We start from the raw sequence: 15,282 nt of genomic DNA, 5'->3' as shown, positions 1-15,282 counted from the left end.
TAACTTTACATGTATTATGCAAAGTTATCGTAAAGCAGCATATCTTGTGTATACAACTTTGCATGATTTATCGTAATACAGCGTAGGTTGTTGGCAGAAATAATTGGAGAGAAGATTACAAAACATGATTAAGAATCAAGACAATTGTATTTCGATTCAGTATTTACATATTATTTATTATCATGATTTGCTGATAAACGTATTTCAAAAATGTCGGATGAAAAATCACAATGTTTAATTTCATTCATTAGCAGATACCTAGAAGCTAAATGTTTTTATAAATATTGATGCTAATCCTTATTAGTAATTCTATATTTAATACATATATGTACAGCCTCATGCACATTGCGAAATCACATAACGAATACTGTGATCCAATGTTTGTTCACAAATTCTGTTCAAAGATACAAGATCACTTGTATACTCGCTTGTATATTCTGATCAAGTTTTGTTATTTCCATGCTATTATCTATTTGGAGAATTCACCAGTATTTTCTCTCTTTTTCGGCAAAGATGATTACTCTAGATCTAAATGCAAACCCCTGGTGTCTCATATCAAACTGACTGGTGAATCTACAATTCAATTTAAGTTGAAAGTAATTCATCCGCCAGCCTGCGCACCTCTTTTCGTTTCCTTATACTTAGTGTTCTGTCGATCTTTACAATAACACGCATTACTCTGAGCATCCAGGAAGCTTTTACATCCCAGTGTAGTGGTGCCGGAAAAAAGTACTTTGGCCGCTGTTCTGCAAGCTTTAATCATACTTGTGCTGCTAGATTCGAAGCTATCGCAGTACTTGTAAAGACAGCGCTTAAACTCGAAATCGCATTTTTCTTTATCGTTATTACAGGTATCGTAGCAGATATCATGTGCATTGCAGCAACTTGTAACTTCAGGAAAGGAAAAAAATTCTTGAGCTTGCTAAAAATAAAAATAACAAGCATTACTTTAGTTTCAATGAATAAATGAATGGAATTATTTCTTGTCTAATAAAAGCTGGTTGTTGTTTACCTCCAATCCCAACGAACCACATCCGTTGCTTTGTGGCTTGTGATTCCAGTTTGGTTTTGGTATCATACCTACGACATAATATTTGACAGATGAAATCACTAGTGAATGAGATACATGCGGCATTGCAATTTACAGGTTATAATTCGTGGCGAACTTATATAAGTTTAAATTGTCTCGCTTGCTCAATTGTTGCAGAATTTTATAGTTTTGTAATACATATACCTGTAGGACATGTATAAACGCATGAATCGTCGGCAGCAGCGTTAATTACTTCATGAACGTCCTTGAACTTCTTTGCAACGGTGACAGCATTTTTAAAAAAATCACCGAATATAGTTTCGGCTGCCAAAACAGCGTCACGAAGGTTTCCCAGTATATCGGCCCCATAATCCGACCATACATAAGTTGAGAAAGTCAGAATGTATACGAAAATTTTTCTGTATTTCGTGAAACGCATCTTTGACGTTCGTGTGCGAATATGAACTAAAACAGAATTGGTCGTGTATGCTGTTTTCACATTTGGAAGGATCCGATAGGATATTTTTAGTCAACAGTCATAGAAACGACGAATAGTACTTGTTTGCGTCGATATTTGCAACGTGAACAGTTTCCTGTCTTACGGAATATTCAGGAATCAATATTAGAGAGGTTGTTATAGTATTTCTTAGGAGTATTACTGAAGTATTATTTACTTCACTGTATCGTGATGTAACGTGAATATCACACTAATCTATCAATCAACTTAAAATCTAATTGTCATTGTCTCTCAAATTACGAGAAAATGTGCAATACTATTTTACTCTGTACTTGACAATGTCAATGCTGTTGGGTAGGGGGAAAATAACCATTCGAAATAATCAAAGGCTAAATAATCGTAGTCGTTATTTATAATTTACAAGTTTAAAATTTACAAATAAATATACAACACTCAAATGAAAACCTTCTTTTATTATTGTTGACATGGATTGAATTGATATATTCGAGCAATCAACATAATGAATCATTAATTTTCTGTACATGTAAATATTATACGATATCATTGATATTAATGACTTAGTTTCATTGAAAGCTCCCCACTTTCAAACATTTTCTTAACGTCAGTGCCTCCCCCCAAACATTCACCTTTAACAAAAACTCTAGGCACAGTCCTAGCACCCGTCAATTCACTAAGAATAGATTGAATTTCATCGCCATCATCTCGTGAGTCAAGTTCAATCGCTGTATATTTATGTTTCAGCTTATCGAATACCTGCGACATAAAATACACAAAATAATAACTGTTGAAAATTGTCTAACAATTATGAAATATTCTAGCTCATGGTGTGTACCTCTTTAGCCATTGTACAGTAGGGGCAGTAGGTCTTCGAGAATATTACGACGCTGTCAGAAGCGATGAGTTCGTTGACAAGCTCTCGTGTTGCAGGCATAATTTTTGATTTGCTGGAACCTAAACCCATTGTATTCAGCTAAACAAATGCTATGTGTCAATTATATTTCTTAGATTTTTACCAGCAAATATCATTAGTGAAATTATGGAATTTGAAAATGATCTGCAGATAAAAAATTGCAAGCACCTAAATCATCTACGTCGTCATACGTGTAGTCTGGACTATCCCAGTCTGCACTATAATCCCCCATTTTATTTGATGAATTATTAAAAAATGGGAAAAATATCTTTCTAAACTTTTGTTGAAACATGAAATACATGGATGATTATTGTATATTTAGGTTAAATTGCCTTGGGAAATGGCGAATATTTTGAAATTGATATGGTTGAACAGTGAAATTTTACTAAAACAAAACACTACTTAAATGAAATGCATGGAATGCACGGAAACTGATCATAGAGATATGAATTGACAGATTGGTATCGAATTATAAGCTACATCTTTATTCAATTTTTTTACTAGTGTTCTAAATATACCGAAATCAAGATAAAATGTAGTCCCCCGATTGATTAAGTTGTACGATAATTGCAATTATTCTAATAGGTGAATCTGTGCAATAAAGTGTGTAGTTTTTTTGTATCGAAGTTTATGAATATTTCAAATAATTCTTTTCTTACTTGTCCGGTATTTAGCAAGAAAACTTTGAAATATATGTCGGAGAATTTTAAACCTCAAGGTGTGGCAGGATCTCTGTGTAGATGATTTTATATACTAGGTGTTTGGTTCATAAAAATTTTCAAGCTTCAATGAACTCAGCAGGAGTACTGTAAAAAATAGCTTGTCGAACGTCACACTTGCTACGTGTATTTGCATTAAGTATATGATCAAAACGTATACCTAGAGTCACTGGTGTAGGGACTCTACGTATACCGGATAGTGACGCACAGTGGATTTAACGCGAATGAAAACCACGGACACTGGGGTACCACTCCCCACCACTAAAATTCGACTTCGTTGCAAGACATGTCTATAAGACCGTGCATAATACAGAATTGCTACAGTGGTGCGTTAATTAAAGACGGTTAAAGACGGTTATCCTAATGGGGTTTTGCGTGCCTTATGGAATTGCGTGTTAAAGGCTCCCACCGAGAAAGAAGCTACCGGGTCGCTAGCACGGCTCCTTGTGGCTGCAGACCCACCCAGACCCATTTACCCACCGAATACTGATTACGAAAATTAGCATGAGTATGGCGATGATCGCTGACAAACATTACCCAACTTGGAAAAGTAAGGTTAAATAATGTACTATAAGGTTCTAAAATTTTTCATTGACAATCATCTCAGTAGCAGCTATTCACGATGGTCAACTCTGTCTTCTGAGCGATAAGCGAGTCAGTAAATGCAGGGTATTACTATTACAGACATTTTTGGCGAACGAGCGAAATGAACCAAATTATAGCTTACGTGACACACAATATTGATTTGGTACACCTTAGTTGCTATACCAGTGGTTTGCCTGAAGATCTCTTATATGGGTATTAAGTTTATGCTCTTTGCAGCGAGCAGAAAGGAGCCTGCGATAGCCCTTTCTGTATTCGGTTTACTAGTGCTATCTGACAAAATAGGTTATTGGAATTAATTTTCGAAAATTCGTGCATGGTCACTAAACGCATGTCGATAGTCGACCAACACTCTTCCGTATACTTTAAAGCAGTGGATAATATAGAACATATTCACTACAGCAGAGTGCCATTGTAGTCGTCGAAAGTGAACAAATCACCAACACTAACAATTGTTGTTAACTGCAGTTGAAGAAATTATTGAAAGACTTTCAAAATTTACTGCAAAAATTGTCTGTCATCTACTAGAAATTTCCAACTAGGGGCTGAATCTGCGTTTACGCTAAGGATTAATTAATCGCAACAGCGTTATACATCAATTTACAAATTAGATTACATTGCCGTTTTTTATTGATTATTTATTTACTTACATAACTTCCAATCGTATATTCATACATGAAGAAAAGACGAGGGTTGCGATTTTTTATCCACACCTTATTTATTCGTACGCATATTCTATTTGGTCGAATGTTGTCAGAGAATTCAAATTTACGCCTGACGCCGCGTGTCACGAAAATTTTCGCGCAGCTTGTACAGCGCTTCGGAAACTAACTTCCGAGCGCAGCGCGGCCCAGCGCGGCCTCAGTTGCTTCGGAACCGCCAGAGTGAAATCACGTACGCCAAAGGTCCAGAATTTAGATCGCGTTGTTCGGGCCGTGTCACTTTATTCGATAAGTGTTTTCTCACCAATCTCATCTGTGCATAAGACACGAACGCTTTTGGAATAAAAACAGGCTGCGAACATCAAAGGTGAGTTTCTTGTGTCTGTTTTGATTATTTCGCGCGACTTCAGCTTTTAACTGTGTTTTTGCGTCGGGTGTCATGTTTTTTTAAAAATTTATTATACTTTCTGCTTTTCAATAAATGTGTACTTGCATTGTTCCCGAGTTTATCAGTGGATTTTGACACCTAGCTACAGCACAAAAAGTGAGAGTGAGTCTAGAATTGAACATTATAAAGGCGCGAATTTTTAGGTTATAGCTTTCTTAAATTGTCTTGACAACTTACTGACAGATTGAGATTAATTGTTACTGAAAGTGGAATGAGCATCGCGATATATAGCCATCGCTTACTCGGCATTCGCGACATTGAATTGTGTTAAGGTATAACTGATTTAACGATCTATGTTTGAATTTACTAGTAGGATCGTTTAAACGATGGATTCACCTGTGGTTTTAACGTATTCCAATGAGTGTTTAATCGATGAAATTTCAAAGGCCGAAATAACGGACCGCAATAAAATTGCATTTCATATCTTGAATTATTTTCAATTATTTATCACCCAGCAAATATCGACCAACTGCAGGTGTAGCTCGTTTAGAAAAATGCTGATTAGCATACAGGATGTTTCTAATCCATCTCACAAAAGTTTGATATATCGATAGTCAGCCAGTAATCATGAAAATAATACATACAATAACAGGGTTGGCGGAATACCATTGCGATACTGCATCGTGAGATTGAATAAGGAGGGTTTCTTTGAACTTCTCAATAACTTCGTGTAGCAGCTGATTGACTATGGTACAAAAACATTTTGCTCCTTACAGATTATCAACGCAAAAGTAAGTCGCAGTAACCACGGCGCAAAAGAGGAGGAATGATGTGTGTTTGAAAGAATGGGGAATCGTTTAGATCGAACCGGGTAGGTAGGTGGTCGTTTTGGGATCCACAGCCTCAAACGATCACAGTGATTTTTCTTCTACACCGCGTAAAGGACTCAGTGTAAGAGTCTTTGGGTCAAGCTTTTAAATTCTATTTGGGTCAAGCTTTTAAATTCTAAGACTGCTTAATTCCCCGTTTTCTAGTACTCTGAAACCATTTTTCAGACGGTACTCAGTTCAATTATTCAGTCATTATCAATCGTTGTTTTACTCAATTGATCTCTGTGATCGTCTGAATGGTCGACCGACCGTCACGCCACACATTAATGCATGTCTTCCAACCTCCCTCCCGGACTTGATTCGCATCTGTAAACAACAATCCGCATCGCAATGGGCCGGATTCAAAAAGACGCAGATAGGGATTGGGTTTCTACAGAATTTTGCAACAAGTCCCAAATATTTAAGGTTTTTTGACTGATTAAGTGGTTACGCCATAATAATCACGGAAATCAAACGTGCCATTCGCGCATCGATTCATGATATGAATCTATCATTTCGCGCATGTCGCGCGTCGATCGCGTAGTGGCGTATAAAAAAAGTAAAGCACGTCTCGATATGTGAGCCTTTAGGTCGTCAGTCAATTTTCTTACGAGCAACGAAGTCTTCACTTTGGCCGCGCCTTTGGTGCGTTGACTTGATACCTTTCGGTTCTGAGTGCGAGAAAAAGCGCAGAATTTGCTAGTCAGCTCTCAACTCGCGTGGATAAAAAACGCGGTGTGTATAGTGATAATGAAGAATCTTGTAGTAAGTATTTATGAAATATATCTGAGATCTACAATAGTACGTGTCTTACTGATTTATTGTCAGTTTTACAGCAATGAACCAATATTTTTTACGAGTACTCTGAGAAATATAGAGTGTTTAGTCGAACAAAATACTTACTTCAATAATTCTTGGTAGAGAATTGATGTTGATTTGAAAAATACTCATTTCTTCTTTCATCGGTAGAAACAATCGAGTTTAGGACTTTGGCTTCGAACGACATGTTGGGCTCGACATAGGTTTTGTCAGTGTACGCACTTTTGTCATTGTGCTAATCGTTCCTTTACCTGATTCTGATTTAAATGATTTTATCATTAATTATGTAATGGTTTTTTCCTACCTAAGATAATTTTTGGTCTGTTCTGTTCAACAATTTTCATTCACTGCACTACAAAGAACCAAACTTTTCACACACGAATCTATTTGTTTCAATATTTATCAGCAAATGATTTATTGATCGATTAATGAAATATTTTTTTTGTTCCTTGTTTAATTGGAAGTCATTTGCCAATGGCTGTTAGAAGTGATGTTTTGCAAATTATTGTTAGAATAATATCTATATGTATTATATATTTTGTAGCAATCGAGATAATTTGCTTGAAACTATAAAATAATAATTTATTAGGGATTGACACATTTTTCCTCTGTTACGTATACAATTAATATGTTATTAATCAATTACTCTCCTCTATTACATAATACTTACATACATATATTTACGAAGGACGTAAATAAGCACTTTGAAAAATATTTTTCAGGTTTTTCCGCAGGTGTTTTGAGTGAGCATTTTGAAACGATTGCAGATGCATAATGATGGTCACTAACCCATCCCTCTCTCACCCCATACAAGCTATCCGCTTATGGAGACATACTCGAGAGGGTGTGGCGGGACTGGCGTGATTATTATTATTATTATTATTGTTATGATGTATATTTACATGTGGTATATCAGTGGTAGCGACGGTAGCGACTGCATTCAGTAGGCTGATAGTTTCTTAGAGGCAGCTGGTAGGCTACGGTTGCTAAGGAAACCTACTCAACAATATTGTCCTCAAATTCGTTAAAATATTCCTTGACATTTCATACAGTAGATCAAAAAATAAGAACTAGTTGTAGTAGAACTAGTATAAACATGGCAATACCGCTGTTGCAATCTAAAGTTTTTTACGGTCTTAGAACAGAGATATATGGCAATGCACAGTACGTATCGGATGCCGAAGTTTTGTACCCTGTAGGTAGTGCACTTGCTGTACACAATTTTAATCAAAAGAAACAAAGACTAATCAGATTACCAGACAAGCGTCTTATTAACATTATAGCGCTGACTCCAAATAAGTGAGTATTTTAACACTTATTGAAAAAAAATTTCATATAATACAATTTGTGTCTCAAAGCAATGTATATGATACTAACATATTTTTCTCGTCAAGAAAATTCGTTGCGGTATGCGAAACTGGAGAAAAGCCAAGCATTTCTGTTTACGACATTGTGTCGTTAAAGAGAAGAAAATCTTTGGGTATCCCCTACGATGCTCCAGGAGTTACGAAGTTCAATTGCATCTCATTTACTTTTGACAGTAAATATTTGGCAGGTGTTACTGGTGAAACTGATCAAACGATGCTCTTTTACAATTGGGATAAAGGAAAGGTAGAAACCAGTGTGAAAGTTGGAAACCCTCAGAATCCAGCAGCTATTGTTAAAGTAATTTGTTGCAATCCAGGCGAACTCGGGGTTGTAGCAGTGGGTGGCCCATATTGCTTCAAATTTTTGACGGTATCTGAGAGTGTCTGGCGTCCTTATGGCTTTGCAAAGGCTGACAATTTGTTAATTTGTTCAATGGCATGGCTCAATACAGACAGACTTCTTGCTGGAACTCGAGATGGCAGAATACTTTATCTCGAAAATGGTGATTTGAAAAATATTTACAAGATGGCTGAAACATTGACCATGAATTTGAAGATTCGGGAAGAATATGTAATGCAAGTCTCTGGATCACTGACCAGCTTAGAAGGTGGAGATGACGGAATCTGGGAACATGATGTTCGTTGTCTAGTAGCATTTGCAAAGGGATTTGCATTTGGCTTTGGATCTGGCACTATTGTCCTCTTTGAAAAAGAGGGCCAGCACAAGTACAAAAAGCGGAATATTTACATTGTACCAGTGCAAGTATCTAAAGAAGACAACACAGAACTCTACCAAATTAACACGATTAATGTGAATGTGAGTTGCGACCGCTTAATTGTAACTACAGGATGGTCCCAATTATTTCGAGCACAATTATGGGGTCCTGATATAAACATGGACCCTGAACCACAAGCTCTGAAACCATTAGGTCAGCAACTTCATCATGGTCCAATTGTTGGGCTATCTATGTGCAGCTGGAAGCCAATTTTTATGACTTGTGGGGAATTGGATCGTACTGTTCGAATGTGGGATTACGAAAATGAAAGCTTAGTAATGATGAAGCAATACATGGAAGATATTTACAGTGTCGCGATACATCCTACAGGTCACTTCTGCCTTGTTGGGTTTAGTGATAAACTTCGATTTATGATCATACTTATTGATGATCTTGTTCCCATGCAAGAGTTTCCAATACGCAATTGCAAGGATGTTGCATTCAGTTACAATGGACATCTTTTTGCTGCTGTTAATGGAAATATCATCCAAGTTTACACTACAATTGGATTTCGAAATCTCTTCGTTTTAAAAGGGCACACAGGGAGAATTGAAGGTATGACGTGGAGTCAATCGGACTTGAAACTAATAAGTGTAGGATTGGAGGGAGCTATATATGAATGGGACATGACGACTGGTCAGCGATGTGCGGAAGTCATCTTAAAAGGCATAGTTTTGAGTAGCGTAGTGAATACGGCTGATGGAGTAACATCATTTTGCATTGGGAGTGACAATCAGTTAAGAGAGATCAAAGACAGCACGGTAATACATATTTCACATTTTAATTTCATATATAGGAGATAATCACACCTACTTGAGTATAAGGAGAAAATAACAAATGTATTTCGTTGATGAAGGTGATGCATGAATACAGTATACCGGGACACCAGTTAATGTTTATTGTGATGGGAAAGGCAGATCTATTAATGTTTGTCGCGTGCCCTGGAGGGGTTATTTTATCGCTCAAATGCCCACTGCAAGATCGAATGGAATATGCAGATTTTCGTGTCCACTGTAACAACATCACCAAGGTATGTTCAAAGAAAGGTATAGTTGGATTTTATAATTGTTCTTCACATGTATCAACTGTGTCATAGATGGCTCTTTCTTATGACGAACAAATGATGGTCTCTACTGGTGTCGATGGAACGTTATGTATTTGGAAACTATCATTCATAGAAGGGAAAACTGTGCAAATAAAAAAAGATTTTAAGCACAGTAGAGAGGTACTTATAAGTCGAGGCGAGCTAGAAGAAAAAATACAGACTATAAAGGATCTCTCAACCAGATTGAGAGAACTAGAAACGGAGCACGCGTACCACATGCGACAAACGGAAGTTCAACACAATGATACCTTGCGGGATGTTCATCAGGGATACTGTGAAGCTATAGAGGAGTTGAAAGACAAAATTGATAAGCTGCAAGAGGATCAGACCAACGAATTGAATAACATTAACGTTGAGATAGTCAGAATGAAGGCTGCGCACGAAGAGGCAATGCAACGGATGGAAATTAGTTACGACTTGAAACTGATAACTGAGTATGACAAGTATCATGCGTTTGAAGAACGTAACAATGCGATGAGAGAAAACTACGAAAAACGATTGGAAGAACTTGAGTCCTTTCGGGTTACTGGATTGGAAAAGTTAACAACTTCTTACGAGGCTCAACTTCACGAGAACGCGGTTCAACTTGAAGAAGCACACGAGATGATGGCACATTCAGTACGACTCCATGAGCAGCTGAAACGGCAAATAGAAGATGATGCAGATCGTGAAATACTTGAAGTTCGTACCAATTACGAAGGTCAGTTGCATTCTGAGAGGCAGACAAATTTAAAATTGACGGGAGAAATAGGGGTACAGCGTAACAAGCTTACCGCAAGTCAGAAAGAGATCGATGAACTGAAAAGACATGTGGTTCATCTCCAAACTGAGCTTGCACAGTTTCAAACTATCATCCAAAGTCTGGAGAAAGATGTTGCTGATCTGAAGAAAGAAATTGGTGAGAGAGATATTGCAATTCAAGATAAGGAAAAATTAATTTGTGATCTTAAACGGAATAACCAGGAGTTGGAGAAGTTTAAATTTGTACTTGATTACAAAATTCAAGAATTAAAAAACCAAATAGAGCCTAGAGATAAAGAAATCAAAGATCTGAAAGAAAAAATACAAGATATGGAAACGGAATTGGTAAATCTTCATAAGACTAATGTTAGTTTAGAGTTGCAGCTGTACGAACTGAGAGAAAAACTATCTAGTGCCAGACATGAAATTCTATCTGAAGTTAAGCGTAATAGGACATCTCAGCTACTCTTACGAAAAATACGAATTGATTTACTCGATACAGCTAATCTTATACAAGATCCGCATGCTTTGAAAATAGCTGTAAAAAATCTTTACCATAAATATAGTGATCAAGACGAATTTTTGCGCAATCGTGCGGCGGACTTAGAAGCACAGTGTGAATTTATGAGGCAAAGAGATCATTTAGAAAGAACAGTGAAATCTTTACAGAAACAAATACGTCACGACGACTCAGGTAGTAACAAAGATGTTGATAAGATAATGGAAGAAAATGTTGTCTTAATAGTAGAATTGAATGCTTTGAGAAAGGAACTTAATGGAGCGCACAAACACATTTTTGATATGGAGAGTTTACTTGGGTTAACGGGTAAGGAAATGAATCCAAAAGAAGCGAGAAACAAGCTTGCACAGGCCTGTCATGGTCATGTTCTTTTACAAAATAACTACAAGTCGCAAATGCGAGATTGTGAAAAAATGATCGAAGTGTTAAAAGATGATATTAAAAGGCTTCTAGCTAAATTACCTCCTGATAGTCCCGAAGTTTCCAGGAAACCATTTTGAATATGGAAAATTCATTGTACATTTACAGTTACGATCATTATTATCAACCATGACAAAGTGATTACTTGTAAAGTAACCATGAACGTATATTCTTACTTCAAAATACAAGGTTGTTTCTATTGCCAATCATTGATAATCCAATGACAGTATGTACATTGATTTGACATATTCACGAATAGTATGTTTGTCCAAGTTATTAGCTAAACAACATAAGATCTTCAATGCATGAAGAGGTGTACGTAATTTCAAAGTGACATAATATACAAAAATAAATCAAAAATACAAAACGTGCTGAATTTTACCAGTGATTAGATGGTTTAAAATACAGCTGTCAATTGAAAAAACGGTTTATTTATAAAACAGTAACAGTACTTAAATTCTCTAGATTCTGTGTCATCAGAATAAGTGGTTAAGTAGATAAATTAAAAAAATTTTTTTGAATATTTCTGGAAATATCAACCCTAGACACTAATTACATTATATTATGCCCCAGTTTATAGAAGAAAAGGTATAATAGCTTTACGGTTGCGAGGATAGTTTGAAAATTCCTTTTTATAAGCTCTATGCTTTCCTAACGCCCACATGGTCATCTGGTACATTCCGGCCAATGCGAATATGCCGGCTGAAAATAAAAATATTACATTCAAAATCAAGTAACGAATTAATCCATGCAACTTTTTGGCAAAGAAACTAAAAGATGAACACTGGGCTCCAACATACCTGGAAGACATTTTGTCATGATGGTGAAACCAAGCCAACTTCCAAATTCGTATGTGTAATTTGGGCATGATACAAAGTTGAACAGTGCAGTTAATGGATTTCCAGTACCAACTGGAATTTTTCGGATTGTAGTTCCAGCAGGTCTGAGATTTCTCAAAGCCAAATGTATGCTCAAATTCCCCAATTCGGATATTGCGAAAATGGCGAGTCCAATGTATGACACTGACTGATCGGGAGCGGTATATAATGGATGATTGATGTGGTAGGCAACATACATCGCAAATAACCAGTAATACGAACAATTCTTGAAAAGATTCCGCAGTGGCATGGTACCATGACTGAAGCGGTGGACGAAAATCGTTTCCAATAACCGTTTGGCATAATGTATTACCCAACAAGCTGCTGCCCAGCTATATTTGAAAAATATAACAGAATTATTCATCGAATTGACAATTCGTTGGCAAATGAATCACTTCTGTAAGTGATTTTTGCTTCTCGTTGAAGAGAAATATTTGAAGTAATTTAATGATTTTGGGATATTTCTATGATGTCTAGATCTTTGATTATCGAGACCAATCATATCACCTAACCGATAATGTATTAAACTTGATAAGCATAGGAATCTATTCCTGATTTACAAATAGTAACTTGAAAAATCAGGAACATTAGTTTTGTATGATAGAATGACAAATGCATCACTGAATCATTTATCATGTTTAGTAGACTGCTTCCAAAAAATTGGCTATTTTTTTTTCTAGTATTACATGTTTAATAGTTATAGGAAAAGGAAATAAGCCATCTGTTATAATTTGCGCCCTTGATATTAATATTTAGTGGTTCCTGAAAGTAAATTTTCACTTTCTTATTTAATTACCATGAGAAAATAATTTTAGTTACTTTTGAATTTTGTGGATCAGTAATGAGGCAATGTACACACATAAATGTCTGCTACATATTTATCTATGGAATTTAATGCTTTACAAAAAAGCGCTCTTATATTTTGTTGATAACTCAACTCTTGCAAAAGTTATTCAAGGTTAAAGTTCAAATCATGTAAGAATTCACTTTTTTCGAGATTAACAGCGAAAATACTAGACTTATCACAAAATATTGTGGTTGTTTTTTTTTTTTGTAAAGCATTACAGCTGCCATGATATCATGTCATTCAATTATTATTCGGGCTGATTTGGAATTTGTCCGATATTATATGTTTTAGTATTTTCGCTGTTAACCTCGAAAAGATCTCGTGAATTTTTACATGACTTCAACTTTAACCTTTTAAACAACAATCTTGATAAAAACTTTTAAAGAGTTTATTTATCAAAACATTATAAGAGACCTTTTTTTTATAGCATGAAATTCCTTGTGAAAATAATTATTGAATATTTGTGCACATCGCCCTGTTAGTGAGCTATACAATTCGGAAATAACTAAAATTATTTCCGCATGTGAATTAAATGGAAAATTTTGTTCAGAAACCACTAAATATTAATATTAAGGGCTCAAATTATAAGAGGCTTCTTATTTCCTATTCCTACAACTATTAAACATGTGACATTAAAAAGAGAAGTGATCGATTTCTTGGGACCAATCAAAATTGTTTGGATGTTCACAAATTGCATGATTTCAGAATTTCATAATGGACTAGACATCATGCCCTTGGTTCAATTAAGAACTGTAACGCTAATTTCTGTTACCCTCGAATATGAACATTCACTAATATAACATAGTTGTAGCAGCAATATACACATTAACTTACTCGACAACTGGCTCGACTTTTGCTGTTGCGACGTTACCATAAAATAGCCATGGGCGCTGGTAAAGCCAAAGATAGACAAAAATTGGTCCTGCATACTCAACGAGAAATACAGTTCTCCATCCAATCTGAGGCCCAAGGTCCTTTAAGTACAATTTTCCACCAGCCCTGATACCTAGTGATTTAATAGTTTCCGTATCGGCCAGCGATTTACCTTTGGAATCTGACCGCAAACTTTGCCGTTCTGGGTATGGTGCTTTTTTCAGCTTGTGTAGTTGTTGTTTTATCTCTTTAACGGTGGTATCAGAGGTCACCTGTAAATTTTCAGTTATAATATGGTTATTTATAATCATTTCGTAAGAATTGATTTTCAGTAGTTTCCACAAAGGTAGTTTTTTTACTTACATTCACCGTTGCTATGAGCTTGGAATTACCAGCGGTACAAACTTCGATCTGAAATATAAAATTTAACGCGAAATAGTTAGTTAATCAAGTTATGAGAATTCAGTTATTTTCGTATCGGTTACCTCCATCGCGTCGAATTCGTAGTTGACTGTTTGCCTTCAATTCAATAGATTCCAGTCAGGCCCAATCGGTCCTGCTCCTGACTCAGCTCATTCGCACATGCTTCGCCGAGTCGCCGTCTAGTCGCGCTGTTGCTGGTTACCGTCATTGGTCGATAGACTTATGATAATTATCACGTAGGCCAAAGTCCATTTCACGTTGAAAACAGGTGCTCGATGAGAACAGGAAATAATTACGATTTACAATAGAAATGAATCTTTAGAGACGTCTATCGGCAAACATCGCTTTTGATTGGATATTTATTATTTCTATTCATTACTCCTTACGTTCTGTAATACGCCTAGAGAAGATAATTTAAAACCGGTATTATTTTAATATTTACCTTTCCCCCGGAGGCACTAAAACGAATGACATTTATGCCCGACCTTTGAACATTTCGTATTCACTAATTATTCAAATTCTAGAAGTTTTTCTTAATTTATTCAGAAATTCCATCAATAGTCGCTTGCTGACCTTTGTGCGGTTTGGTTATGTTGCTTATAGCTATGTACGTGCATTATATAACGTATTTCGATCAGCGGCAAGTGCAAAATTGATTATGTTGCTAATTTTGCAACTTGTAATTTAAACATGCAACTAGTTTTTACATATTTTGTCAAAGGAAATTATTATATAAGTAATATTAAAAATGTATGGTAGGGTAAGCAATGGTTTTTACTTTAATCGGCCTTGCTGTAGCAGAGGCAAGTTATAAACTTACCTGATTTCCATTAAAATGAAATTGAAACCTAGGC

The 15,282-nt window shown here is 36.0% G+C and overlaps 4 protein-coding genes across 7 annotated transcripts; 1 reads left to right on the top strand and 3 right to left on the bottom strand.

Annotated features, from left to right (window-relative positions):
* Positions 1-128: 128 nt before the first annotated feature.
* Positions 129-1,787, bottom strand: LOC107222011 (group XIIA secretory phospholipase A2). Its single transcript, XM_015661204.2, has 3 exons — positions 1,235-1,787; positions 1,013-1,080; positions 129-922 (listed from the first exon to the last, which is right to left on the bottom strand). Exons 1-3 carry the CDS (start codon positions 1,467-1,469, stop codon positions 602-604), a joined length of 624 nt encoding a protein of 207 aa, XP_015516690.1. The 5' UTR covers positions 1,470-1,787; the 3' UTR covers positions 129-601.
* A 153-nt stretch (positions 1,788-1,940) lies between these two features.
* On the bottom strand, positions 1,941-3,268 carry LOC107222012 (glutaredoxin). Of its 4 annotated transcripts, none has more exons than XM_015661205.2 (3): positions 3,078-3,268; positions 2,341-2,478; positions 1,941-2,261 (listed from the first exon to the last, which is right to left on the bottom strand). In XM_015661205.2, exons 2-3 carry the CDS (start codon positions 2,467-2,469, stop codon positions 2,058-2,060), a joined length of 333 nt encoding a protein of 110 aa, XP_015516691.1. In that variant the 5' UTR covers positions 2,470-2,478; positions 3,078-3,268; the 3' UTR covers positions 1,941-2,057. The 4 variants fall into 4 exon arrangements, with proteins under 4 accessions (XP_015516691.1, XP_046587392.1, XP_015516693.1 ...); XM_046731436.1 differs by having other exon boundaries at positions 2,341-2,452; XM_015661207.2 differs by having other exon boundaries at positions 2,341-2,459; positions 3,078-3,266.
* A 4,202-nt stretch (positions 3,269-7,470) lies between these two features.
* LOC107222017 (cilia- and flagella-associated protein 57) lies at positions 7,471-11,816 on the top strand. Its single transcript, XM_015661212.2, has 4 exons — positions 7,471-7,777; positions 7,873-9,382; positions 9,478-9,651; positions 9,718-11,816. The coding sequence occupies exons 1-4, from the start codon at positions 7,575-7,577 to the stop codon at positions 11,485-11,487; spliced, it is 3,657 nt and encodes a 1,218-aa protein (XP_015516698.1). The 5' UTR covers positions 7,471-7,574; the 3' UTR covers positions 11,488-11,816.
* Positions 11,817-11,818: 2 nt separating this feature from the next.
* On the bottom strand, positions 11,819-14,685 carry LOC107222019 (very-long-chain enoyl-CoA reductase). Its single transcript, XM_015661218.2, has 5 exons — positions 14,491-14,685; positions 14,369-14,416; positions 13,967-14,277; positions 12,208-12,617; positions 11,819-12,109 (listed from the first exon to the last, which is right to left on the bottom strand). Exons 1-5 carry the CDS (start codon positions 14,494-14,496, stop codon positions 11,982-11,984), a joined length of 903 nt encoding a protein of 300 aa, XP_015516704.1. The 5' UTR covers positions 14,497-14,685; the 3' UTR covers positions 11,819-11,981.
* Positions 14,686-15,282: the final 597 nt, after the last annotated feature.

Source organism: Neodiprion lecontei, chromosome 1, assembly GCF_021901455.1.
Source record: "Neodiprion lecontei isolate iyNeoLeco1 chromosome 1, iyNeoLeco1.1, whole genome shotgun sequence".
Taxonomy (NCBI): domain Eukaryota; kingdom Metazoa; phylum Arthropoda; class Insecta; order Hymenoptera; family Diprionidae; genus Neodiprion; species Neodiprion lecontei.
The sequence above is the reverse complement of the archived record's forward strand: the minus strand, read 5'-3'. Positions and strand labels throughout refer to the sequence as shown.